General features: G+C 52.0%; 8 protein-coding genes across 8 annotated transcripts; 6 read left to right on the forward strand and 2 right to left on the reverse strand.

The window, feature by feature from the left end:
- The first annotated feature begins 798 nt into the window (after nt 1-798).
- Nucleotides 799-1,448, forward strand: BU26DRAFT_171822 (uncharacterized protein). Its single transcript, XM_033820282.1, has one exon. It carries the CDS (start codon nt 996-998, stop codon nt 1,344-1,346), a length of 351 nt encoding a protein of 116 aa, XP_033676882.1. The 5' UTR covers nt 799-995; the 3' UTR covers nt 1,347-1,448.
- Nucleotides 1,449-1,535: 87 nt separating this feature from the next.
- Nucleotides 1,536-1,767, forward strand: BU26DRAFT_524999 (uncharacterized protein; the record flags this gene model as incomplete). The annotated part of the gene is made up of 1 exon (XM_033830400.1): nt 1,536-1,767. A coding segment is annotated over exon 1 (155 nt), but the record flags the coding sequence as incomplete, so codon positions are not given.
- A 5,214-nt stretch (nt 1,768-6,981) lies between these two features.
- On the forward strand, nt 6,982-7,511 carry BU26DRAFT_171944 (uncharacterized protein). The gene has a single exon (XM_033820283.1). It carries the CDS (start codon nt 7,143-7,145, stop codon nt 7,470-7,472), a length of 330 nt encoding a protein of 109 aa, XP_033676884.1. The 5' UTR covers nt 6,982-7,142; the 3' UTR covers nt 7,473-7,511.
- Nucleotides 7,512-8,302: 791 nt separating this feature from the next.
- Nucleotides 8,303-9,238, forward strand: BU26DRAFT_171946 (uncharacterized protein). The gene has a single exon (XM_033820284.1). The coding sequence runs from the start codon at nt 8,583-8,585 to the stop codon at nt 9,162-9,164; it is 582 nt and encodes a 193-aa protein (XP_033676885.1). The 5' UTR covers nt 8,303-8,582; the 3' UTR covers nt 9,165-9,238.
- Nucleotides 9,239-12,491: 3,253 nt separating this feature from the next.
- Nucleotides 12,492-13,680, forward strand: BU26DRAFT_525002 (uncharacterized protein). Its single transcript, XM_033830401.1, has 3 exons — nt 12,492-12,581; nt 12,633-12,646; nt 12,679-13,680. Exon 3 carries the CDS (start codon nt 12,698-12,700, stop codon nt 13,628-13,630), a length of 933 nt encoding a protein of 310 aa, XP_033676886.1. The 5' UTR covers nt 12,492-12,581; nt 12,633-12,646; nt 12,679-12,697; the 3' UTR covers nt 13,631-13,680.
- A 1,171-nt stretch (nt 13,681-14,851) lies between these two features.
- BU26DRAFT_380578 (uncharacterized protein) lies at nt 14,852-15,307 on the reverse strand (the record flags this gene model as incomplete). The annotated part of the gene is given in 2 exon segments (XM_033822569.1): nt 14,852-15,028; nt 15,041-15,307. Coding segments are annotated over 2 exon segments (444 nt in total), but the record flags the coding sequence as incomplete, so codon positions are not given.
- A 1,719-nt stretch (nt 15,308-17,026) lies between these two features.
- BU26DRAFT_525004 (uncharacterized protein) lies at nt 17,027-18,129 on the reverse strand. The gene has a single exon (XM_033830402.1). It carries the CDS (start codon nt 17,933-17,935, stop codon nt 17,393-17,395), a length of 543 nt encoding a protein of 180 aa, XP_033676888.1. The 5' UTR covers nt 17,936-18,129; the 3' UTR covers nt 17,027-17,392.
- Nucleotides 18,130-18,542: 413 nt separating this feature from the next.
- BU26DRAFT_495955 (ankyrin) lies at nt 18,543-19,763 on the forward strand. The gene is made up of 2 exons (XM_033826237.1): nt 18,543-18,997; nt 19,050-19,763. The coding sequence occupies exons 1-2, from the start codon at nt 18,606-18,608 to the stop codon at nt 19,576-19,578; spliced, it is 921 nt and encodes a 306-aa protein (XP_033676889.1). The 5' UTR covers nt 18,543-18,605; the 3' UTR covers nt 19,579-19,763.
- Nucleotides 19,764-20,249: the final 486 nt, after the last annotated feature.

Consider the following 20,249-nt stretch of genomic DNA (forward strand, 5'->3'; position numbering starts at 1 on the left):
GCATCCCGACGCCAGAGACTTCAGCCTTGCCAAATCCCGCACCAGAAATACATATTTTAGGTGCCTGGGCAGTGTCTTCGAACAGGATGGCTCCCACGTTCAATGCACACAGCGCCCTTTTCGGGACTAGAACCAATCAGACCTGGCAAGATACAGTTCGAACTCGAATTCTCAATGCCTGGAGAGAATAGCTATCTGCACTAGCCCAGCTTTGGATTAATTGGCTGTGTAAGCTCCACAGAAGCCAAAGCCGAGTTCATTTACCATATTGCGGACATCACCTATTCTATCGCGCAAGATAGAGCTCAATAGACATTCTGGCATGAGCATGGCGTCGTGGTTTGTTCCTGCTCGGATTGCGAGGTTTTTTATGGATGGGAAGGATGTTGCCGTTCAGAGCCGCCATCTGTTTGCGCTCTCGCCAAATGCGCAGACAGCTTTTTTTTCAATCTTCGCAAAGTCCATGGAACAATCACGGCCGTGCATGTCCATTCTTCATTTATGGGAGTCTGCGAGCACACCCAGGCAGGTATCTGAGTGCGGTGCGTTGAGAAGAAGCACCTGTTCGTACCAAGTTGATGACTCCGCATTATCTCGTTGACCAGCATCTACCATCACGTGCCACTCGATACGAAGCATGCTTGTATTTACTACCGGACGCGATTGGGCGCCTACACTGTCCGATTACTATCAGCGAGTTCGCCAAGAGCGCAACGACGAGATGCCGCGCTCCGACCCTTTTTTTATCTACTTGCACGGGATGATCGTAGAAGAGCGCAATTGGCCAGGCTGAGATAAAGAAACTTCAGCTCTTATCTATCCTTTGGCTTTTGGCACGAGACAACCAAGTTTGACGCTGTCGTTTCTAACGAACGTGAAGCGCACCGATATTAAGTCCGATAGTGAGGATGAGGAGCAGTGGACATGGCGTTATTGTGGAGCTCCCGGATGGCGCCAAAGACGCTCATTGAGCCTCTCCATACGCTGGAGGATGGATGCGATTTGTTCGTCTGCTGCCTTCGCTTGCTCCCGTCTGTGGGTCACTGTGCCGTGGAGCAGTTCCTATCGATAAGCCACCGTCGGGGCATGGTTCGAGACGGCCTTTTCCCCAACTAAACTCTGATTTTTTTTTCGCTCTAGCAGAGGCCCGGCGGGATGACATGACAGCTCCTCTCCGGTCAGCTGGACATGGGCCCCTCTCTGGACTGGGTGAACAGATCAACTCCATTCTTTTTAATGCCCATCATCAACTCTCTGATTATATGCTCCTGGACTTGCTACACTACGGGCTGCATCTTCTGGCGCGCTTGAAGAGTGTACGTATCCAGCCCAATGGCTTACAATAAGCGTAGCCGACGAGAGATAGTCCTTGATAAGCACCCCCCTAGACACCGCCCATTTTTACCAAGATGATGTGAGACGCGTGCATACGGACAGTTTCAGACGGCATCGTCACGACTCATGCACTCCAACCAGCGAGCTCGTCGGGCGCCGTCAATCTTTCGGGCACACGACAGGCCGTAAGGGGGGGGGGGGGAAGGATGGTATAGATGGTTGGCGGCTACACCTGGGGCTTGCTCGATAGAGACTTTGTCACCGTCGCCGCAGCAAGCGTAGGTTCAAATCCTGCTCCTCTCTTAACTTTCGCCTTTAACGCCGCAGAATTTTCGTTGCTGGACAAGGATCCTTTTTTAAAAGGCAAAGATGGGCATGCAGATTAACATAATGAGGGGTAGTAACCCGCTCCTTACATAATGCAGTTTCAAATTTAAAGAACAGAGGCAAAAAGAGGGAGGTTTTTCATCACTTCGCGTGGTTTTCCTTCATCTGCCCTGCAGGAAGAAATGTAGAATAGTTGCATAGCTTTCAAGAAGCTAGGTCAATTCAATGATTTCAAGCCAAGGCCGTAAGGGATTGGCGGCTTCGTTCTCTGCAGACTTTTAGAGGATAATTGAGGCGAGATTAGTTCTCCGCCCTCCTAAGGCTCGCGCGTCTTCTCCTTTCCCTGGCCACACTACAGGGTTCCGCGTTATAGAGAAGAAGCAGTTGAACGCATCCAGACGTAGCGGGTCACAAACTCTCAGAACATCAGTCAGTCCACATCAATCTCATGTTCAAGATTCCAGAAGCGAAGGCCTCCAGACAAAACGGGCATTCGAATCAGCTCATGGATCCAGTCATCCATATTCGTTTCTTTTCGGCCGCCTATCCGTCAACAACGATCTATCTTTACCAAGAATACTGCCGCTACCTAGACGTATTCCATTAGTTTCAGAATCTCCGTTGGCAGCATCACCAACACGCTCGCCGCCCTCCAACGTTTCTCGATTCCGTGCCCGTCGTGCCGAGAGCCTGCAAAGGCGATGTCTGCGTCGTCCCGTAGAGCAAGTACATCCACCCCTCTTCTAGGCTCGGCAGCCGAAGTGTATGGGGAAAGGGAAACAGTGTCATATCGATTAGTTGAAAGATATTAGAACTAGCCTTGATCCCACACTAGAGCTCTACTCTACAGCTCCGAACATTGTTTGAGGAATAAGCTCAAGCTCTGGCGCGAACCCAACAGAGAGCACATACTATTGCTACTACCACCTGCGCCTTCGGCTGTCTCCGGGCTTCGCTATCCAAACTGATGACCGAAACCTAGTCGAACTTGGCAAGAGGAGTTCCCGGAATTTGCGGCATTTGGAAATGCGAATATATTGGGCAAAAGGATCGTCCAATCCTTCTGCTCTTCAGTTATGATGCCTTATATATTCGGTAACACACCCCCCCAGCTTGTAGGTCGCTGTTGCGAGTGGAAAGCTGCCTCTTATTAGGCCAGCTACCTCTGGGTCATGCCTCTCTGGGTCATGCCTCTGGGCTTGTGGTGGTTGATGCGGGGTTCGAACGTGGGATGTGGTATGACTCGCGGAGTAGCGATAGCGTCGTGAAAATTTTCGTGCGGAATTTCCGGGCTCATAACTATTGGGCAAAAGGATCGTCCAATCCTTCTGCTCTTCAGTTATGATGCCTTATATATTCGGTAACAGAATACGACCTCAGGAGCTATATCAGGCAACAGATATGTACCTCAGGCAGACACAGCGATGATCTGAACCCCGACCCCGACTGAAAGCATCTCGGCGTTGCACAGCAAAGCGTCCAATAAACCCCTACCCATCTGATGCTCCCTGTCCGCTGCCCGCGTCTGCCGCCTAACGCAACTGATGGCTTCGCGGGCTACGGGTCTAACAGCATCATTGCCAAATAACGACCGAGCGCAAAAACTACTAAGAATGACACGTAGGAGGGCAACGGGGTCTCCGCAGCTATAGTAAGGACTACCATCTCAAGAGAGTGAAGAATATGTCGGATTAGGCAGGACATGAAGAAGTGAATTATGTGGTTATGCTCGATTCGTCTAGGAAAGCGCATTGGGAAGCTTTGAGCTTCGTATCTTCATAGGTCATTCGCTTCTATCTCTTGACTGCTGTCTCTTCTTTGAGGCGACCCGCTTCGATTTATGCGACATTCTTCTACAGACTCGTGCGATTACGACGGCTTCTACACTATTATCTCACCTGCTCCCAGTCATTGATGGGCGTAGTTAAGATACGATTCGGCGAACCTAGCACCCTGTTTACCCCGACCCGAAGATGCCTATTAGGGAAAACACCATCGCACACTTAAATACTACTTGAGAACTACGGGCGATATTAAGGATGCCTTCTGAGCAAGCACTTCAGTGCTCGAATGGCAGAATCTATCCAAAACTTTCGATGGAAAATTCCCCAACTGCGGCCAAGACAAACGGCCATTATCGAAATGTGCTTGACTTTCACACTATATCAGTATACTCGCTATAGAGTTGGAGAATTTCTTGTAAGTGTCTTCAAAGCGGGATTCGAGAAACCATCACTCATCTGTGTGGTGCGACAAGCGACAGCAATCAAACCGCCTAACCCGAATACAAATGCTCACGACGTGATGGCTAGACCCGTCGATCAGATCGGTCCGCTTAGACGGAACGGCGCGCGCAATCTCAGATCTGCTTTCTCCTGGTCGAGAAATACGCGAGGTAATAGGGAACGGTCTTAACAAGTCTGCCGTGTCCAGGGTCGCAATGCTCAAGCGCGTGTTTACGAAGCTACCCATTTCGGTCCTGCCATTCCCATTCAAATCCGCTGGTATGCGAGAGTCGCAGTGTGGTCCAAGATAAGGCCCCGAAGACCCTGGGACAAGATCCAGACCTCCACCAAATCGCGGTTCAGACGCGCCCCTGGCGAAGCTTTAGCCCTGTTCCAGCCGCACCAATTGTGGAGTCTGTGAGACGAATGCCTGACAAGCTCCTCTAATTGGGCTCGAACTCGGTGTCTCGAACGCCGGTATCATAGTATGTGGATAGATACCTAGGTAACATGGAACAGACGTGTATCCGGATACGAGGATCAACGCCTACCATCAAGCATCTGTGCATTGGCGCGGCCCTGCGGGCCGTTCTCGTTCGCTGGGGGAGTCTCAAGCGGGACAACCATCGGCATAGCCTCAGATAAATGCGACGCTCCGACGAAACGGAAGACATGGCCATCCAGCCAGTGATTCTTGCGCAGATTTCTTTTAGAAAGCCGGGGCATCGTCCCGGGAGACCTCGCCCTTCGTGCGGCGTACGGCGGGAATAGAGGAGATAGCGGGGGGGTATTCGCTTACGGATTACGTTGCATATCATGTCGGTGGCCTGCGTCTCTCAAAGAACTCGGGCTCTGAATTTGGTACGTCGAATTCCGCACACTTGATGTGCATGCACCAGGCCAGTCCTGCAGGAAGTCCCTGCTGAATGCTACGCGCCTATCTCCGGTGTCGAGCTCCCTTCTAACACTTCTTGGATACGGACGCTCTCGTTCTGAGTTTACGGTTATAGGGATGGTCGTTTTGGTACAGGTTGAGCTCGAAGAGAACTTTGCGGTTTCTGTAAGGCCTCGGACGTTCGAACGCCGGATCCGGCATTCCTTCATAATAAGGACATCCCACATGCAGACATCAAACTCAGCAGCATCATGCTACATATGGGGACGTTCACTTTTACAGACTCCAAATGCTCAAAATCGGGGAACCGACCTTATCTTGAATCGCGTCGGCGTTTCGTAACCTCGAATCTCGAACATTATCAATCAAAATGCCTAGCTACCTTGACTACACGCAGATCGTTTTGTCGTTATGATTCAGGACGGTGTGATGCGAGTTACAGAGGATCGGTTTCGGTCGTGGGCGATAGTGATTTGCGGGCGGTGCATACATTCTTCCATCCGATCTCTTCGATGCGTCCATGCTCTCAACTCGAAGTTCCTGCCGATGTCAGAAACAGATCCTAGATGGAGTAGTCTACCTTGAGATCCACAGGATACAGACCGAGCTGGCTGGGAAGATCGCACGTGGGTAGTTTAGGAACTTCCAAGGTTTGCTTTGCCAGGCCATTAGAGACCAGCGCCACGTGAAGGATAGATGCCTTGAGGCTGTTTGTGGTGACGAAAGCCGACAATAACATTGCCCCGCACAGTCTCACTGCTACGGTCCCTCATAATGTGGCTTCTAATTTCAGATTCACCCACTCGTAGAGACTGCAAACGCGATTCCTTCGGGTGGCGGGACTTAGGCGACGGTTTCTAGTTCTTCATTTGTTGCCGAGATTCCCTTTCAGAGTTCAGTCTTGATCCAATCTCCTATATATGTTTCGACAAAGGTCCCGATACGCGTAGAGGACGCGTAAGAAAGGCGCCAGGAATCTGCCGCTATCCGCTCCGGTCGCAACACTCGCTTCAGCTCAGTTACTACGTTGTCTTAGCAGCAGTTTTCGCACTTCAGACGTCGCTGAATTCGATATTTCCCAGGACCAACTCATTCCCGCACGACTCGAACAATGATTGCGATCGTGCAGATCTAGCAATGACTTCTGTCATTCAACACCTCAACATAAAGTGTCCGCAAAATATCGGAACATGACCTGGTACCTGCGTCCTTGCTCATCCTGCTGCAATTACCCTGGATCGTACGACGCTTGAGCAGCCGCGAAGTAGTGCCCAGTATCTCCAGGGTGTTGCTCAACTAGCACGCCGACGCCGGCTCGCTTCTTCTTCCCTCCACGCTTGGGGTCCGGCTCCACCTCCGGCGCCAGCTCAAGCCGTATCATAAACCAGGACATTAGTACGCTTACTCGAAACCTTGATCCCGTAAGCGGGCCTGCATTCCGCCACACATGCATACGCACAGAAGTCGATTAATGGCCCTTTGATAGGAGTTTCCGGCATCGACATATCAAGCGGTAATGTCGCTATGAACGTTTGGATGCCCTTCTCGGCCTTTTGTAGACTGGTAGGCGATGGTATTAGGCCGTAGTTGGGAACCTGGTTGAACGGTCACGTAGCCATCGATCAAGCAGCTAACCCGCTAAGCCTCGCAAAGCCGTTCCGGGCCATGTACCAAGAAGAAAGATGTTATTATTGCTGAGTAGAACGTCTTGCGCCTTACGAGGCGGCCTAATGACAGACTGATAATTCTGGAAAGCGATAGATGCTGGACACTCGGAATGGAGAGTGGCTTATTGAGGAAGACGTGTTGTAGTGGAAGTAAGTAAGCAGCTGGGAAGATGAAGCGGTTCGGGGATATGAAGAAGAAGAGGAAGAAGACGAAAGCGAAGGCATAAAGATGGCAAAGTCAAGGTCGAGCCTTCTGATGGTGTTATGATCGCGATATCGCGTGATACATGTGGGGATGTATCGGTCAGCGATGCGCCATTCGTTCCCGCTTCGTCCCAAACCAAGCTCTTCCCCGTCTCCTTGTGCGCCATGCTATCTTCCCTAGCCTACTACCTTCTATGAGCGGAAAATGGTCTCCAGCACCGCCCATCTCGTCCTAAAGGCGCAGGTGACCTGAGGTACTCGGCTGCAAAAAGGCTGGAAGTAAAGGGTAGCAGTGATAGGCTCGATGCACGAAACCCTCCGTTTCGCAAAACAGGTCATACATAACTGCTCCCTAGGCGAGAGTTGTCCCGCAATTGCGCGGCTGTCCGGCCTAAGTCGAGAACACCCGGAGACCATGCCGTCAGGTTATGGGGAAGTGAGCATGGGTGAACGGCCCGAGTGCTATGTGGGCAACATCTTGAGACCGGGATGAAGCACTTCAGAGCGCTGCTGTGGTGCGCTTATGGTGCAAGCTTGATGACGTCTTCCCACAGTCGATATCGTGGCCCCTCTACCACGGCAACCGCTTCCTCTCGCTTCTCCTTGGCCTGCTCTATGGCATCAACGACGCGACCAACGCCGGAAATGGAGTTACCAGCTCGTCATCGCCGACTATTCCTCTCTCGGATAGCGCCTCGACGCATTCCCGAGATTGCTCATCCTCGTGAACTCCAGGGAGATCAACAAAATGGCGCACTGGCCAGGGAGAATCGGGAGCCCAGCGGCGCCATCGCAGTAGTCGCGGAGAAGGACGGGTAGCACGTGCTCTTCAAGCTCTGTCCTCTTGGCCGGCAAACTGCGCAGGCGACGGCGGGATGGCCACCCACACAACATTCCTCAGGAATATGTCCCGAACTCCGGCGACAACGATGACGACACAGTCCGTTAGCATCCTGTCCGTGGGTCTGCGGGCTGACATACTGCTGTGTGCGTTGCCTCGTACCTGGAAGTTGAGGTCATAATTGATAGTGTAGTCGCCTCTCTTGTGCGACACGAGAAAGTAACAGGTTCGTGATTTACACCTTTTACGGGAGCGAACTCCAGTGCGAACGGAAACCGATTTGTGAAAAGTGGGTGCCGCTAAGCTGGCACGGAAATCCACCGTACGGGTGAGCTCATCGCAACCGTTGGCATCTGGTGGTATTGGAGGTGCTCTTCCCGCTCTTGCGCTGAGTACCAAAGCTTCGGCTTTCATCGAGTTTGAGAGGTTCCGCAGCCGCGTTCGAATGAATAAGTATAAGTGAAAGCTGGCTAGCTCACGGTGACATGGTGAAGCGCTGCGCGTTTGAAGTGGGTCGAGAAATGGCATGATTTAATTCGACGCGATTTAGGGTTGAACGCGACATGCTAGATCTGGCGGCTTCCCTCGGGAACCGTATTATGGATGGAGCATCAAACGGCTGCTTCACGATGCCGTGTGTGGCGCCTGAGTATCCTCGGAAATTGGATCATTGATGCTGACAATGCGGCATCGAATACTTCTCGACGTCTGGGACTTGAACGAGCGAGCGACCCGCTTGTAGGTGAGATCCTTAGGTTTGTCGCGTTCATAGTCGAGTTTCGAGACCATACTGCGTCTTCATCTCATGGAACTTGTGCTGAGGCGACGCCTACGGTAACATTACTTCGCCTCGTTACTCTTCCCCTTCACCCTCACCGGTCTATTAATCCGCACACAGACGTCGAGGTGAAAGGCGAGTAGCCGGCTCGGCGTTAAGGCCTTCGCACTGAGCCCGTTCGGAATTCTCATACCAGGCGGACCAGATCTGCGCAAGGCGCCTTTTGTCTCTCAAGTCAAAGGTCGTCGTCGTTGTCGAGAAGCCTAGCTTTCGCTAGCTCGTCGTCAAACACCCGGCATTTCAACCAAAGATGGCCCCGGAAAGAACGCGAAACGGAAGAACAGTTGCATCCGAACTAGTCGCCGAAGATGTAGTTCAAGCGTTATACGCGAGTCCGCAACTCCGGAGAATCTGTAAAGTCGTCGTAATTATCGTCTGCCCTAACTTTCGTTCGAAGAACAGCACCTTGAAGTTAACTCAAAGGTTTTGGTACCGGCTCGCACGAATTTGGATACGTGCCGAGCGATGCTTGTTGGCCTCGTGGTTGGCCTTTCCGTTCTCGGATACGGCGATGGTCGCGCCGTTCATCGCGTATGATGCATCAGTCGACAAAGATAGAGCCTTCAATCTTGATAGTCGTATCACGGGCGACCGTGTCCCCCTCCTCTTGCTGTTATCGTGTTCCGAGCATCGAACAGTAAGCGGGTATGGCCAGTCGCGCATTACATATCGCGGGGAAAGAAAGCTCAAGCGAAAAGTTCGGACTTGTACAGATCGCAGGCGAACGTGTCCTCCGCTTTTAGAGTATTCCAAGCTCCTGTGTCTACCTCCCACTCTTGTCCCGTGCCCCTGCCTCCGCCTCTTTTTCACGCAGTATATGAATGACGCCTGACGTAATAGCAACCTGGTAGATCTTGTCTGTAGTCGAATCAGCTAGATGACGATTCGGCGGAGTGGAGGGTTCTACTCACATATTAGCTTGAGTTTGGCGTCCATAATGTACACCTTCAGTGCCGCTCGGTTCGTACCTTGACTGACGATGAAGGCGCGACCAGCCAGGCTGCTGAGGCACTGGACCGCGCAACAGCATGTGAAGCCAGGAAGTACATCGACTGCGGGCTCCTAATATCCGAACAACCCGGCTGCGACAGCACGGCGGAAGGGGACGCGAAAAGGGACCATATCGGAATCAACAATCGTCGCTAAAAGAACGAGTCAGTTACACGCACCAATCCCAGCACAAAGCACTGGCTCTTTGCTAGTGACACTTCCTCCTCTCGCACCGAGGCCACAGCCACGTCTCGCTCGAACAACGAAAGCGGGCTGACAGTCCGCAGAAGACGGACAGAACCGAAACGAGGGCCTCTTTCGAAAACGAAGGAAGCGGAAGCAGAAGCAGGCGAACGGGAGAGCGGCACGAAAGAAAGAGAGGCCTGGCCACGCCGCGGTGCCTGCCGCGCTTAACTTCGACCGCCGCGGCCAGAACCAAAGAGGAAGACCAATCGGTGACGAAGGCTCCGTTGGTACTGTCCTTTCTCCTGCATTATAGGCGGGTGAGATGAGGTGGTGGTGTGAAGGAAGGAGGTCGTTGTGGATCGAGACCGAAAAGGAGAAAAGCCGAGGTCCTACCTGATCAGGATTAGTGTGTCTCGCTGCTTAGTAGCTGCGCAGTAGCTTCCTTCGAGCTATTTCTTCGCCCTGTCGCCCGCTTATTAACAACTTGTCACCTCCGAACCGTGAGAAATGCGATGCGACTCATTTGTAGAATTTATTATCATATTCTGCATCCAGCTAGTCGTATAGGCACCGTGCCAGCGGAGCCAGAGGATGCCGCCCTAAATTCGTTCCGGGCGCTCTCCTGGCTGGCCGCAAGATACAGCCTCTTCAGCTCACAGTCACCGTCACCGTCAATTAAACCATGCTCCGCTTGTTGGACAGCAACCAGAAGAATGATAATTCTGTTCTTAGCACTTTAGTACAAGTCGATGTGAGTGGAGAGGCAATGAAAGGCGAGCGTCCACGGGTCGCTTATCGATAACGCTAGGCCCAACTTGGCCGTAGCGCGCTCACTCTATTTCGAACGACCAAGCCCACTCGCCCATCACATCCTCAACCGTTTGGAGCTGCAACCGCCTCAGATCGTCAAATTCCCGCTACCCAGCTCGGGCGCCTCAGATATGCCAGGCCCAGTTCCCTTTGGGCCATGTTGTTGCCCATTTCGGGTTCCCGGCCACACAAGCTGCGCCAACTGACACGAAAGCACCACAGGGAAGCAGAGGGTAGGATGTGCCCGGCCACGCAAGTCCTGCTCGAAACGAGAGCACTACGGAAGCAGAGGGCTGGAGGAACAGTCTTTAAGTGCGTAATGCCGAAAGATGACGCCGGGCCGAGATACCTCACGCCAATCGGTTCTCGACACCACACTCCAGCCATATCTCCGCCTCTTGCAACTGAAGTCGCTCGAAGATCTCCTCCTTATCGACTATTAACGGAGAGACATGCCCAGCGCAAAGGCAGCGGAAGGCGTCTGTCGGGGCCTCTTCCTCCGCATCACGGTTAGTTCAGACGCCGTTCGCGCCGAACGTCACGGACGGCTACGGATGCGAAGGGCTCTCTTTTCGAAGATGTAGAACGCTGTATCCGTTCGCGCGCGTATTAAGTCCGTCGTTCCGCGTATGATAATGCCGCGGTCGTTTGCAGGTACAAAGAGCCCACTAAGGCGGAAGAGCTCGGCCTCAGAGAGCGTAGGGTGGGGTGAGAGATTATTAATTCGACTGGGCTTACGTTCCGCTACTGGATTTCGCACTATTGCGATTTTTCGATCCCCTAACGCTAAGTTCCGCGGGTTGAACACAGGTAACGTTGTGTTAGCTGTTATTAGGTTAAACCTGTCCTGCTTATACAACACTCTTTAAAGTAATAACGGCGCCCGTAAGTGTCGTCGCAGAATTAGGACGGCCAGGAGAACCTTCACGCGGCGCGTAGCAGGATGTAGTTCATGTTAGAAAAGCGTATTGGCGGCGTTGCACATGGACTAGCGCGGGATCGTTATGCGAGACGGCGAATTGCTCGAGACGGTGCGCGGGTATGGAAAGCAGTGAGCCCTATTCCGTTTCCACCCAACATGCCATCATAACTATTCGGAAGCTAGAAAACGATACAACTAGGTGTGGATAAAGGTTGTCGAAACGTGGCTCGCGACGCAGAACGCTCGCACGCATAGACAAGATCGCCGACCGACGAACAAATTAAGTGCTTCTTATTGTAACTTAGATAGCTCACTTCTGTAGGATATAGGCCCTCCGATGGCGGACAGAGCGTCTAGAAGGAACACTCCACGCACTGGGAGGTCGAAAGGTGACTAAACGTCGTGTCACGGCCGGCGCGCAGCCCGGTCCGCTTGTTCAGGGCAAACCGACGCTAAACCAAGTCGACCGCGATTCTCGAACTGCTCCTCTTTCACCTAGGTCGATCGCCGCGCTTTGACTATGTTGGTAATGCTCTAAAGCGTAATATCTTCATGAAGCTGGGTTGCAGTTATACTGTCAGGCTCTTAACTCATTACTAGCATAGCCGTGGCGCGTTCTTGTAGGCCCAAAATTCTAGGAGACCCCGCAAGGTCATATGGCCAGAAGCAGTTCGTGCCGGCGAAAGACGCATGATATCTGCGGACGTTGGTGCCCGACATATGAAAATAAAACTGCCGTGCCTCAAAATTCTCACCGAGACGACTATCACGTGCACCATTTCCGGCTTACTAAAAGGGGTAAGTAGTTCGCCATGACACGCATCGACCTAGCTACTTGGGCGCATGCGCTACGGCTGATGCGGTGGGAGGCAGAAGACTTCAAGCACGGCCAGACGCCAGCAACTTAGGGCTCGTATGGGCCAGAAAACAGAGAATGCTATTTGGGAATAGCAAATATAGCTTCACAGATACCATCCATATGTTGAGCTGAATACTGTCCGCCTCGCTCGGGGGTGCTGCACGCACCGAGAGGGCCATGTGTTTGAAGTGGCTGGCGTCAACCTGTGAGCCGTAGATGCTTTCCCTGCGCTGCAGCTGCCGCTCCAGCCGGCGTAGAGCGTGGGTGAGGGCGGCCGCGAAGGTGGGCGTTGAGATGGGTGCAAAAGCTTCTCGAGGTCGGTTACCTTACGTAATCATTGGAAGCGAGATTTGCAATGCTCCCTCGATCGTCTAGAAGTGTCTTCCAGTCCACCGACTGACTGCCCGCGCAAGCAGATTTTGGAGCAGCCTGCACCCATCTTACCATGTGTTAGTGCGCCTCGCAAATTCCGTTCTATTACGGTAAGATGATAGGCCACAGTCTCAAAATAATTGCTGAGCTTTGTTCTCCAGGGCATCAACAATACATCCACGGTGCACGCTTCTCGGCCGGTATCCATCTACGACGGTATTAAGACATGGTCGTCGTGCGGAAATGGGGCGAAGATCATATCAGCAAGTCCCTCAGACAAATCGATTCAAATACCTGGCTCATTGGTGGCCTTATCCTCCATCGCTCACCGTGTCCATCCGATGGGGCGACTTGGAATGACGACGGCGACTATTCAAGCTACACATTGACGGAAGCACCGGTCCCTCTTCCACCTACAACACCGCCTGATAGCCCGTACATTATGCTAGTTCATGAAGCTGGTGATGCTTCTGCCGTCTGGTCCATTGGAAATAGTGCTTTTTGCAAAGTTCGGTACATTGAGGAGGGTATCACACCCGAATCAATCACCTTGGACTTTGTCCAGAATCAACAACCCAGCTTTATGACACCCAAGGTTATACATCATGCGTTCGGCAATGATCGATCCTACCTGTTCCTCCGCAGGCTCCAAGGTCGGACTCTGGACGTTGCATGGCCAACCCTGAATACGCAGTGGCGACTCCACTATGTTAATGCCGTGGTAGACGTCTGCAAAGAAATGGCAGAGTGGAAAGGGCATAGGGTTGGCGGTGTGGACAATCAAAACTCACCCGAATACTTTCTCGTCACGCCCCGAGGTAGCGACAACTTCAATTCGGTTCAAGCGGGATGTGAGGCGATAGGAATGGATTGCTCTAAACCCGTCTTCTATCATGCTGATCTCGGACCTGGAAATATCATTGTGGAGGACGAGCCGACTACAGGAGATATTGGGATTATTGACTTTGAAATCGCTGGTTATCTTCCTCGAGGTTGGATTAGGACTAAGTTTCGACTTTCTAGCGGGATGAACTTGTCTGCTTCAGCAAGCGATCATCCAACCTGGTGGAGAGCAGAAGTTCAGAAAGCGCTTGAAGCTCATGGGTTTGAGGATCACGTAGATGCTTGGATGCGGTGGCGGGGCTATGGCGCGCCCTAGCAGTGATTCAAACATTTCACTATTGAGGATTGAGATAGGATTTTACGATTGCTGATTTAAGTCATGCATGATAAGGAGTGTCTGTCTGCATCCCCAATCACATAATCGAAGGCTTGGTTGCTCAAGGTGAGCGTCGAAGCATGTGGAGCATTTTAGCAAGTGGGGTGAGCTATTGCGCAGGATGACTGCCCAACCTTCCACGCAATCCGAAATCAACCCCACGTCACAGCAGACAAACTATCAACAGCGGATCAAAACCTGTGAAAGCACCGCAATTATTGCACATACGTAATGGGTTATGAGAGATTTAAAACTGTTTGGGCAATTTCTAGCGATTCGGCCCCCTCAACAGCATCCGACTTCCATGAACGATCTACGACGCATGCTCAGAGAGATCCCATCTCCAGCAGGAGCAAACGCAGGGTCAAGCCTTGCGACATCTAGCGATGCAGTCATTTTGAGTTGGAAGAATCGTCCTTCGTGTCACGTTCACCCTTTCCGTGACAGAGACCACAATCCAAATCACCTTGCTTTCCAGAGCCGCCACACAGAGGGCAGGGAGACATCCGCGTCCAGAAGACGAGCTGCGGACTACCATGTCAGCAAACTTACACAAGAGCAGAGGGAAGAGCGAAGAGCTACCGATTTTAGATAGAGCGGTTTACTATCGTAAAAGTTATTTGGGTGATTCTTGATGGTCGAGTATGTCGTAGAGATGTCGATAACGGCGTAACGGTGGGAGTTCAAGTAATGTGTCATGTGTGATGAGGAAGGTGCTGCATTTATCGCTTGTGTTCGTCGTACGAGCGCGAGCCTCGGTTGGCAAAGGCGCTGGGCATCTGACCACCCAGGATGGTAGAGTTGTGCAGCCGCGTTCGAAACCCGCCGCCTGTAAACTCTCTGCAAGAACGTCCACCTCCATCCTCAACCTCATCCTTGCTTCCTTCCTCGTTAATTTCTCTCGACTTATTCTGCCTTTCAAGCGTCATATAATGCCTTTCCTCTGCACTACCCTCGCTTACGAAGCGCTCTGTCATCACCCTCCGCGAACTCGCAATACCCTACCGTTCGAATACGCCTACACTCACTCTCTAGCAAACGGTGTAGTTCTGAGATAATGCGGTTAATGGTGTGAACACGCTTGTGGTTGATATCCCCTATGCTTGTTAGCAAGATGTACTTGCATTGAGACTTTGCGATGGCTTGGCAAACCTACGCGTAGCGCTGAGGGATTGGAAGGCTTAAAGTTTGGATTGACCCTATGCTCTCCCGGATCGCTATAGCCGTAGCCTTCTCGAACTCTGTTGACAAATTAAGAACTGCCGAAACGCACATCCACAACACTAAGTCTCGACTATAAGAGGTTGGAACCGCGTAGCTACGCCTTACATGATTGATCTAGGTGTTGACATAATCCTTAATGGCTTCTGCTTTCTCAAGCTCGTAATAGTTAACAAGCACGGCGATCTTCGCAAGCATCTTAACGCTCATGATCTTTGGGATCTGGCGTTTGCGGAGGTGGAAGATGTTGAGAAGAATCAGAAAGGCTTCTTCGTCCCAGTCGGAGGCATTAACGTAGAAGCAGCCGTCGGTAAGGTTAGGCACCGCTTCTTTAGAACTAGACGACGTCAAAGTCCGCTTGAACCATGGTGAAGCGAGGGTTAAGTGGCGCGAAGAGGTAATGTACGACCTCTTCCTCAAGGTTAGCCGGTTGGGTCCGTGGTTCGGCCATATCAACGTTTTCGCTGCTGAGCACATGGTCGGCGTTGTGAGATAGCGGCAATTGGGGAGTTTTTCGAAGAGGGGCAAGGTACAAATTTTAAGCTTACGGAAGGCTGCTTCCCTCTATACAAGGACCGCACTTGCCGGCCGGCTTCACTGGCGCGCTCTATGCGAAGATGCGCGTCCCTTTAGATGAGAGTACAGTACTACGTCAAAAGTCTGGTTCCCGCACAACGCACGGCCCCCATCCTCAAAAAAGCCGCCACCACCTTTTTGTAAATATTTATCGTACAATACTCTATATACAGAATTTTTTTGGCGGTTTCGATAATTTGGTGTTTAATACTTCGTTTGCCGCCCTTAGGCTTTACGGCAAGCCTCTAGTCGTCGCGGCATACTAAGTATAAGGGTCTTAATAAGCGCATTAGGTATTTTCCGCTACGACGCCTTCAGAGCCTCACAAAAGCCATCCCACTCACTTTCTGCTCTGCTGAAATTGGCGAATTGAGGATAGTCGCGATAGAGTATCTTTTTTAAAGCCCACTAGAGGTGCTCGATTGGGTTAAGGTCCGGTGAGTAGGGGGGCTATTCTGCCACCTAGATGCCGTAAGACTCCAAGAACTCGCGGGCGTCGTGGGACTTGTGTATACGAGCGTTATCTTGTATAAAGATTTGCCCGGGTTTGTAGTAAGGCAGAAGGCCTTCTTCAAGAGCTTCTAGATAACTCTAGGTGGTGTAGCTATTGCGCTGTGAGGTGTTGTCGCGTTCCATGATAACTAAGGGACTCCGCCTTGGGCGACCCCGTTCATCCAGCCATATTGCTGCCTATACTATTTGCGCGGGCGGACGAGACTTAGGGACCTCTGTAATTATCTCTAGTCTCTATTTCTCTTCTGGGTATCGAAAGCACCACTTAGTGTTGTTGCCAGAAGTCTTCTGCACTGAGCACTCGTCCGAAAACTTAACTGTACGCCTGCGCTAGCGGAAGTGGCGATACTCTCTGCAGAACTTAAGACGTAAAAGAGCGCTCGCGCGATTGATTTTTGGCCTCTTTTTACACCTAAAGTTCTTTAAGCCCTCGCGTTTGAGAGCCCTGTACACTGTTGCCTTCGAAGGTCGACTATCTGGTATTGTGAACCCAGCGTCGGTGATAAGGGTATTGTACTCAATTTTCGGCGCGGACCTAGCCAGTCTCTATAGTAATCGAATCTGGCGACGCGTTAAGTGCTTAGGACGGCCAGAGCGACTTCTGCTTTTGTTGCTGCCGGTTGTATAGAATCGTTTAATGGTGTCGCGTATACACTTCGTTGTGCAGCTGAATTCGTCCGCCAGCTCCGCGTTACCAACGCTAGCCTCATGCTTTAAGATAATTAAATCGCGCGATCTAGGAGATAATTCAGCATGCCTTCTGCGATTTCCGCTTATTTCTTGCCCAAAAGAACGTCGTGGCGGCATTGTGTAGGTGGGTGGAAGTTTGGTGTGGGATGACGCGTAAAAACGCGTTCTCGCTTAGCGAACCAGACTTTTGACGCGCAGCTGTAGATAGCGCTTCATCTGGCTAAAGAAGCCTATTCAGTACTATTTGCTCTCTTACGACTTGTTCCTACGGACGACTTGGCCTAGATGTCGCTGGCATCCCTTCGATGATGAAATGGAGCCTCGCAAAGTTTCCAAGCTTTACCGTGCCTAAAAGTGTGTTCTATGCGATATCATCAGCTGCCATTATCCACTCATGATCGATAATGCCTGATTGTGCCATCCCAGAGAACCCAGTTGTGTCCACCTTCCCAAGGGGTGGAGCAATATACCCAGACGTTGAGAGGGGCATGCGCTTGTGAGTGTTGGACTCCTGCCTGGGTGCCGTATTGGTATTGTCGTAGTTGTGCATTCCACTGCCACCATGCTTCACCAGATGTACTCTGGGTTGCCGCCGCGGTAGCCGATAAGACAGCCGCGCGAGGTGAAGCCGTGGATTGTGTGATTGCGTAGGATGGCGACGCGGCAGCGGTAGAAGTAACGGCTGTAATCTGAGAAGGCTGGCTATAGGGAATACTCTGGACCACCCTGGTTTCCCACATAAACTCGAATTGTATGGCCCCTCCCATCGGCAAAAACGGTGCCACGGTCCCGGTGATTGTTGGTGAACGGGACACGATAAGTCTGGCTCGTGTCCACGGTTAAGCCGACATCACGAAGCGCTCTCTCCATGATCCTCTGCTGGTCGGGAAGTGCAACAGCGTCTCCAAATACCACGCAGACAACCCAGGAACTAGAATTTGCCGGGAAATATGCTTGACATTGGCGGTAGTAGGTTGTGACTCGTTCCATGAAGGATCGTACATATTTGTCCCCAATCTCCGGGTCATTGGCATCAGCATCGTCAGGACGAGGGGGTATATGTGCCAAGATCGCCGCAAACGGGGAAACGATCAGGACGACGGAGCAGGACCCAAGCCTGTCAGTCCCAATGCATGGAGTTTGTGAAAAGACGAGGCAATTCAAGCCATTCATTAGGACTGCCGTCGCCAGGCCACCCTCAACGGCCTGCCGGAATCGGCTGCGCTGACTGGTAGAGGCGGACATCCGGTGCAGCCTCTTGAGGACGGTTTAAAGTAGGTGCTTTAGAAGTAGATAGTTGAAGGTACGGTAAATTGCAGAGATACAAAACGAATGATGTGAGCGGGACGTGATTTCGAGGAGTCGTTAACAGCCAGCACCCGCAGCCGGTCTCGACTTCTAACGGGTTCCGGAGTGGTTGATTTTCAGCTTGGGAGCAGCTCGTTCATATTTAGATGTAAATGCCTGCCTAACCTAGGCTTAAGCGTACTTACTGTGCCGTAGTGCGCCAAAGCGTCCCCTGGCGCTACCTGAGGCGCTGGGCGCCATTCTGGTCAGCTTTTACCAGTCGTTGTTGTTTCAGGTTTCTCTTGTCATGGCCGATAGGAGGCATTGCAAATAATTAATAAGACGTGTTTCATACAGAAAGCCCAAGTACAAACTGTCAAAGCTGTCTCTTCTTCGGACTGAGTGAGTGGCCGCGGGACAATAAGAGGTGAGGTTGCCGCGAGAGCTTGGCGGCCACAAGGCAGGCGTTCTCCAAATATCTGCATCTGATCGGGAGAACTTAACTCCGGCTACGCCAAGCTACCTCCGCGGCATTTACATCTCCCGTGACGTGACTTACTGCGGATGCGCTTTTATCCTCAGATGACCTCATGACTAAAACAAGGTCAATATCCTGTGTACTTCCGGCATGATGTTCGAGATTCCTCCACCTCCGCTGCCGAGAGATGGTGCCCTCTTTTATCGGCCACCAGAAGTTGAGCTGTGCGATGACGCCGCGCGTAATGGCGATCTAAAAATGGTCAAAGAACTCGTCCAACAGCTCCTCCACAGCCCTCGGCCATCGTCTGAGACCCTAAAGCCGCACCCGGGGTGGTTGTACAGCTCGATCACCACCGCCATCGAGCGCCATGACCTCGACATGGTGCAATTCCTCCTCGACGAGAACGTCACAACCCAGGACGCCTTCCTCCCCTTTGAGGACGCGGTACGTTGTCGAGCTTTCGAGGTATTAGAACTATTCCTACAGCGTGGATCGGATATCAATAAACCCCTGCATCGGAACGAACCGCCCGTGTTAAGGTAACTCCACCGTCTTAATCTCCCTATTCCGCTAACAGTCTTTCCATATTAGCATTCCTCTCTGCACCGGAGACAAAGAAATGGTCATCTGGCTACTCGACCGCGGCGCCGACCCCAATGCACGCTGCGCCTGGGACTACACGCCGACATCGCAAGCCATGTTGGGGGCGCCGCTCGATTTCATAGACTACCTCTTCACCCGCGGCGCCGATGCACGACGTGGAGAACTGCTGCAGTACGCCGTCCTGAGAGACACGCCCGATGCATTGGATGTCGTGCGGCGCGCTGTGGAGCACGGTGCCCCGGTCAACAAGGTCAAGTACGAAGACGAGCCTAAAGTGTTCCGGGAGCGGGAGCCGTTTGGGTTGGGGACGCCGCTGCACCGCGCGGCGGAGTTTGGGAGAGTTGAGATTGTGAAGTACTTGCTTAAGCAAGGAGCCGATCCGTTAAAGTTGGATAACAGGGGGAAAAAGCCGCGCTACTGGGCGGATATCAAGGGCCATCCCGCCGTGGGGATTGCGCTTATTCATGCGGAGGATCAGTGGAGTAAGATGCGGCCAAAGGAGATGAGCAATTTATAGGTCGTAGGTGTGCTGTGGTGAGGCTTAAGCTGTGGCTACTGATTTCTCCCTATCACGGGTTTGCAGTGACGTCTATTTGTAGACGATGACCTGTCCTTGACAGCTAACAAAAGGAGAGTAAAGAATATGGCTAGCCCGTGTGCATAGACAAATTCGATAAATTTACAAAATAGATATTAACTTCCACCACCTCCCAGGCAGAACGAGAACCCCTAGTCGATTAACATCGAGAACGCTGCAGAAACCGACAACGAGTCGCACTCTCCCAACAGAGCAGCCAGCCGCCCAGTCGCCCTGCAAGATCCCTCACTCACCTACTGGATTGAAGCCCTGAATCCAAGTGCTGATAGGCACGAGCGAAGAATACGACTCTGCCCACAGCTAGCCGAATACTGCAGCGCACCACTCAATATTGTATACTTAGTAACTAGCCTCCGTCTCATTACTTCGCCTACCCCTACCCCTGAATCACAACTTCCCCGACCCGCGCCACTCTCGATCCATTTCCATCTGGTCCATCCATCCACCCAGCAGACAGTCCAGTCACTCTCTACACCTTCCTTCCCCTAGTACAACTCGAACAAACACCATAACTATGATTTGATGCTGTTGAAATACTAGATGCGGGATGTCGTAGAATTTTCGTGGTGTCGTCCTGGCCGGGGCGTGGT

The sequence above is a fragment of the Trematosphaeria pertusa genome (genome assembly GCF_010094035.1).
Source record: "Trematosphaeria pertusa strain CBS 122368 unplaced genomic scaffold BU26scaffold_22, whole genome shotgun sequence".
NCBI classification, from domain to species: domain Eukaryota; kingdom Fungi; phylum Ascomycota; class Dothideomycetes; order Pleosporales; family Trematosphaeriaceae; genus Trematosphaeria; species Trematosphaeria pertusa.

Excerpts from the sequence above, each read along its gene's own strand:
- BU26DRAFT_171946 (XM_033820284.1), top strand. The coding sequence starts at position 8,583 with ATGGCCCCGGAAAGAACGCGAAACGGAAGAACAGTTGCATCCGAACTA.
- BU26DRAFT_171822 (XM_033820282.1), top strand. The coding sequence starts at position 996 with ATGCGATTTGTTCGTCTGCTGCCTTCGCTTGCTCCCGTCTGTGGGTCA.
- BU26DRAFT_495955 (XM_033826237.1), top strand. The coding sequence starts at position 18,606 with ATGATGTTCGAGATTCCTCCACCTCCGCTGCCGAGAGATGGTGCCCTC. Across the intron at positions 18,998-19,049 it reads AACGAACCGCCCGTGTTAAG|CATTCCTCTCTGCACCGGAG; the intron begins GTAACTCCACCG and ends TTTCCATATTAG.
- BU26DRAFT_171944 (XM_033820283.1), top strand. The coding sequence starts at position 7,143 with ATGAAGCACTTCAGAGCGCTGCTGTGGTGCGCTTATGGTGCAAGCTTG.
- BU26DRAFT_525004 (XM_033830402.1), bottom strand. The coding sequence starts at position 17,935 with ATGTCCGCCTCTACCAGTCAGCGCAGCCGATTCCGGCAGGCCGTTGAG.
- BU26DRAFT_525002 (XM_033830401.1), top strand. The coding sequence starts at position 12,698 with ATGGTCGTCGTGCGGAAATGGGGCGAAGATCATATCAGCAAGTCCCTC.